The sequence below is a fragment of the Microtus oregoni genome, unplaced genomic scaffold (genome assembly GCF_018167655.1).
Source record: "Microtus oregoni isolate MIOR12 unplaced genomic scaffold, Mior012 000003F_ref0000135, whole genome shotgun sequence".
NCBI lineage: Eukaryota > Metazoa > Chordata > Mammalia > Rodentia > Cricetidae > Microtus > Microtus oregoni.
In genome coordinates, this window is record NW_024543062.1 from 30,380,001 (window position 1) to 30,385,395 (window position 5,395).

Consider the following 5,395-nt stretch of genomic DNA (forward strand, 5'->3'; position numbering starts at 1 on the left):
ATCCCATTTTTAATTGGATTATTTGGTAGCTTGATGTCTAGTTTCTTGAGTTTTTTATATATTTATTTTGGAGATCAAGCCACTGTGGAGATCTCGCCCCATTCTGAAGGCTACTGTTTTGCCTTATTGAAAATATCCTTTGCCTTACAGGAAATTCTCAGTTTTAGGGTGTCCAATTTATTAATTGTTGCTCTCAGTGTCTGTGCTACTGGTGTTATATTTAGGAAGTGGTCTCCCAAGTCAATATGTTCAAGGCTACTTCCCATTTCTTTTACCAGCTCAAGTGTAACTGGATTTATGCTGAGGTGTTTGATGCACTTAGACTTGAGTTTTATGCACAGGGATAGATATGGATCCATTTGCATTCTTTTACACGTGAACATTCAGTTATATAAGCACTATTTGTTAAAGACACTTTCTTTTTTCCATATACAATTTTGGTTTCTTTGTCAAAAATCAGGTGTTCATAGATGTGTGGGTTAATGTCAGGGTCTTTGATTTGCTTCCATTGATCCACATGCCTGTTTTTATGTCAATGCCACGCTGTTTTTATTACTATAGCTCTATAGTAGAGCTTGAAGTAAGGGATGCTGATGCCTCCGGAAGTTCCTGGATTGCACTGCATTGCTTTGGTTATCTTAAATTTTTTTGTATTCCCACATGAAGTTGAGTATTGTTCTTTTGAGGTCTGTGAAGAATTGTGTTAGAATATTCATATGGTTTGCATTGAATCTGTAGATTGCTTTTGGTAAGATTGCCATTTTTACTATGTTGATTCTACCTAACCAAGAGCATGGGAGATCTTTCTATTTTCTGATTCCTTCCCAGTTTCTTTCTTTCTTTTTTTTTTAATTGATTTTTATTGTTGCTCACCAGACCTGACCTTGGGAGAGCGAGCCCAAGCTTTGGGACCTGAGTGCAGATGGGGGTGCAGGTGGGGGTGCAGGTGGAAAGGCAGAGAACCACATGACTGTTTACTAAAGGAAAAGGCAGACTGAGAACCACATAGCCTCACAACAGCCAGCGAGAATTTTTATTCTGAAATCTGGTTCACCAGGGAACCAGAGATTAACCTTGCTTCACCTGGGGAGTCCCATACTAGAGGAAGGCAAAGGAGAGAACATGTTCTGTTTTGTTTGTTGTAAAGATCTAGGTTGCTGTGTACTTTAGCAGGACAATTATTCTGTGGTGTGTGTTTAGGCAGCGAAGCCACGAAGGTCACGGGGATGGATGGAAGCCTGCCTTCAGGTCGGTTACCGTCAGTCCAATATGGTTTCCTACATCCCACATCCTAGGATGAGCTCACAGCAGAAGTGTTTAGAGTCCACTATTTTTAAGGCCAAGATGTTGTCTTTGGTGCCCATGTGACACTGCTTTTTTTCTCCCTTCTCTCTCCTCCTACCTTCCTGCTTTTTATTTCCTTACCTCCACACCCCTGCTCTCCCCTCCCCTCCTTTTCCATCCTTTCCCTGCCTCATCTCTCTCCTTCCCTTTCCCTTTCTCTCCCCTCCTCCCCTGTGTACCTCAGGCTGACTTCTCCCTCTCTTCTCCTCCTTCTTCTCCTCCTCCTCATCCTCCTTTTTTTTTTTTTCATTTTTCCAGAGAGGGTTTCTTTGTGTAACAGTCCAGGCTAGCCTGGAACTCACTTTTTAGACCAGGTTGGCCTTGAACTAACAACACCTGCCTGCCTCTGCCTCTGCCTCTGCCTCTGCCTCTGTATATCATGTGCTGGACGGAAGGCATGGCTGGGGTCATCACCCACTCTTCAAGTTGCTCCCCTAATGGCAATGTCTTTCTCGTTAATCTTCACCTTTCAGGGCTAGATGGAATGATGTTCTCTAAGGATCTAGCTATATTTGGTAGCCAGAGAATGCAATCACCAAAGCAGAGTTTTTCCAGGAAGTGCTTTATTAGAGGGCAGAGTGTGTAGTGAACACAGTCACCCAGGTGGGGGTGGTGACGTCAGTAACTGGGGTGAGAAGTCTAGCACTTAATTCCTTTGTTCTCCTTGTTGTAGGGAGCCTTGGAGAAGCAGATGGCGGCCTCACGGTCACAGTTGCAGATGAAGGCCTCACAAGCGTTGTTTTTGGCTGGAGAGGAAGAAAGAAAGAAAGAAAGGGAGCTGATCCATACAGTTTATAACCTAAAGAAACCGTGGCGTCCTATCTGTGCAAACTCAGAGTTGAGAGACAACACACACATGAGGACACTGTGTTGTTTAAACTGCTGAAACTCACAATAAAAAAGTTAGTTGCTGTGGGTCTGGGCAGAGGGCACAGTTGGTACACAGTTGGTTAGGATGTCCTGAGCCCATGTAAAAGTCAAGGTGTGGTTGAGGCATCTGTAACTCTATGGGAAGTGGGGAGCACAGATCCAAAAAACTTGTAGTCAGGGTAGCTAAAGGTGAGTGCTGTGTTTGGGGAGAGCCCCAGCCTCTAAAGACACGGTAGAGAGTGACTGAAGAAGACAGGGGATGCCAACTCATTCCTATACATAAAAAATAAACACATATATTTAATCCTAAAACCAGGAAATCTACAAATATCAACACCCACTTCTAAAATTACATGATTCAAGACAATCCTCCTGCCTTCACCTCCCTGGTGCTAGGATTGCTACCAATTTGTAGGTTCTAAAGGTGGAACCCTGGGCTCTGCGCACGCTAGGTAAATGCTGTGGTAACTAAGATATGTCCCCAGGCCTCTGAACCTCACCTGTAAATGGGAAAGATAAAGCTTGCCTTGCATCGGTGTTTAGTCAAGAGTTTGGCTTATGCCCAATGATGCAGATTTCAAGTATTTAGTAAATTTGGAATCAGTATAACAGCAGCTAATAGGAGAGGCTTTGAGCAGGCAAGATGGCTCAAGTCAGTGCACAAGTTCCGGCTCCAGGACTCACATGGCAGGAGGAGAGAACAGACTCCTGCAAGTTGTCCTCAGAACTCTCCACCTGTCTTGTGGAACAAGCATGGCCTCCCCCAGAAATACATAAAATCTTTGAATGTTTTTAAAAGAGGCTTCTGAAAATGTACATCTTTGTTGTGGGACCAAATGCCATCACTTCTAAGCTGGGCGATTTGGGCATGTGATCCAGCCTTCCTCATCTTCCCCATCAGTGACATCATCTATATTTTAGTATCTGCCTGATAAGGCTGTTGTGAGGTCCAGTGAGACCAAGGCAATGACCACCAAACGGTGACTGTCCTTGTTACTTCCATGCCCCTTCCAAACCGATCGAAGTCCAAGCAGAGTCCAGAGGGCCCCAAGGGTAAACCTACCGCTGCAGGTGACCACGTTCCCGGAGCAGGTGAATGAGTATGAATTGGTGTAGGGGTTGTCGATGAGGACTTTACAGTCCTTCAACTTCTTCGCCTGCGTGTAGCAGTTGTCGTGAGTCTGGCAGCACCTGGGGAGTGCAAGGAACAGTGAGGGCGGAGCACGAGCCCGCCAGAGGCCAGGTCTTTTTCACATCGCTTCATCTTTCTCACACGCTACTATTGCTAAACATGCTAAACATGACTTTCCAGAAGAAATTGTCCTAAGGCCCTAGAATCTGAGATCTCTATTAGCATATATGTATTTATTTCTTTATTGGTTTTTTGAAGCAGGGTTCAGGAACTCTCTCTGTAGACCAAGCTGGCGTTGAACTCACAGAGAGGTAATAAATGTGTAAAGAATCATTGCCCAGATATAAGGATATCGGGGGGGAGGAGGGGGGCTGGAGAGCTGGCTCAGAGATTAAGAGCACTGACTACTCTTAAGCAGTTCAATTCCCAGCAACCACATGGTGGCTCACAGCCATCTGTAATGACATCTGGTGCCCTCTTCTGGCCAGCAAGCATACAGACGGACAGAACACTGTATACATAATAAATAAATAAATCTTTTTAAAAGAGAATATTTTTTGAAACAATTTTTTTTATCGAAAGTTCCAAGTGTGGTGGTGTCTGCCTTTAACCCCAGTACGTGGGAGGCAGAAGCAGATGGATCAATTCAAAACCGTCCAGGAATACGTAGTGAGACCCTGTCTCCAAAAAAGGTGTTGTTTTTTTTTTCCAAAGCTGCAGGAATATAGTGAAATTACATTGTCTGAAGCTGACACACTGATGGTGGCCGTGATGGTTGACCGTACCCTAGGCGGCCACTAGATGGCAGCATTACCCCGTATTTGCAGCCTGGTCTATAGAGAGTTTCAGGACAGTCAAGGCTACACAGAGAAACCCTGTCTGCAAGCACAAACAAACAATAAATAGTAAGTAGATAAAAAAGAAACTGTGATGTTTAGTGAATATGCATGCCTAGTCACTCCTCGTGAGAAGCTCTGATGTGCACTTCCCCCATGCCGACACAGACACTCCAGGCTCCCACCTGATTCACTCACCTGTCCAGTTCGTCCACGGGGGTGCCTGAGCCACCCAAGCCACAGTAGCAGCCATAGTTGTTGTATTCCAACAAGGGATTGCTCCCGGGGATGGTGCACTTGATCACATTGCGGAACTGCCACAGAGCCCGACGGCTGATGCTGTGTGCAGTAGCGCCTGCTGCAAGAATGCACAGAACATTCCAGTCAGTCGCACTTGGCTTTACCAGGGTCTGATGCCTGCCTGCCAGCTTCCTCCTTGACTCCTCCCAGCTGCTGCAATGGGAGAGCCATGAACAGAGAGGTGTGTGTGTGCGTGTGTATATATACTTGCCTGTACACATGTTCAAAGCACACTTAGGACCACTCATAAATGTCACCTTACACACAAGGAGGTCAGAGGACAGCTTTAGAGAGTTGGTTTTCTCCCTTCACCATGTAGGTTTTGGAGACCAAACTCACTCAAGTCACCAGGCCTAAGCAGAAAGGTGTCCACCTTTTTGGGACAGGAAGAAACTGACCTCTTAGCTCAGTACCCAGCAATCCAGCCATCTCTTGAGTTTGAGAACTGCCCCACTTTTACTCAAGCCTGAAGTAATAAGAGCGGCGGGGCTGCGTCCCCAGCACCCCGGCTGCCTGCTCAGCTAGCTTATGCCCCGAAATAACAACACACAAACTGTATTCATTTAAACACTGCCTGGCCCATTCTCTTCTAGGCTAATTCTCACATATTAATTTAGCCCATTTATAATCATCTGTGTGTAGCACCCCAAGGTGCGCTTACCAGGGAGATTCTAGCCTAGTCCATCCTGGGTCGGAGCTTCATCCTGGGAGCGGGGCATGGCGTCTCTCTCTGAGGCGTCTGCTCCCGAGAGAGCTGTCGAGACTCTGAGCTCACTTCCTCTTCCTCCCAGCGTTCTGTTCTGTTTACTCCTCCCACCTATCCTCTAACCAATAAAATGGGCCAGGGCAGTGCCTTTATTAGCCAATGACCTTCCTCCATCACAAGCCCAGGTGAAACCCGGCCTCAGCCAGC

At 46.0% G+C, this 5,395-nt stretch overlaps 1 protein-coding gene across 1 annotated transcript; it reads right to left on the reverse strand.

Annotated features, from left to right (window-relative positions):
* Positions 1 to 1,897: 1,897 nt before the first annotated feature.
* Positions 1,898 to 5,166, reverse strand: LOC121444849 (phospholipase A2, minor isoenzyme-like; the record flags this gene model as incomplete). The annotated part of the gene is made up of 4 exons (XM_041646766.1): positions 1,898 to 2,090; positions 3,278 to 3,405; positions 4,381 to 4,635; positions 5,144 to 5,166. Coding segments are annotated over 4 exons (513 nt in total), but the record flags the coding sequence as incomplete, so codon positions are not given.
* Positions 5,167 to 5,395: the final 229 nt, after the last annotated feature.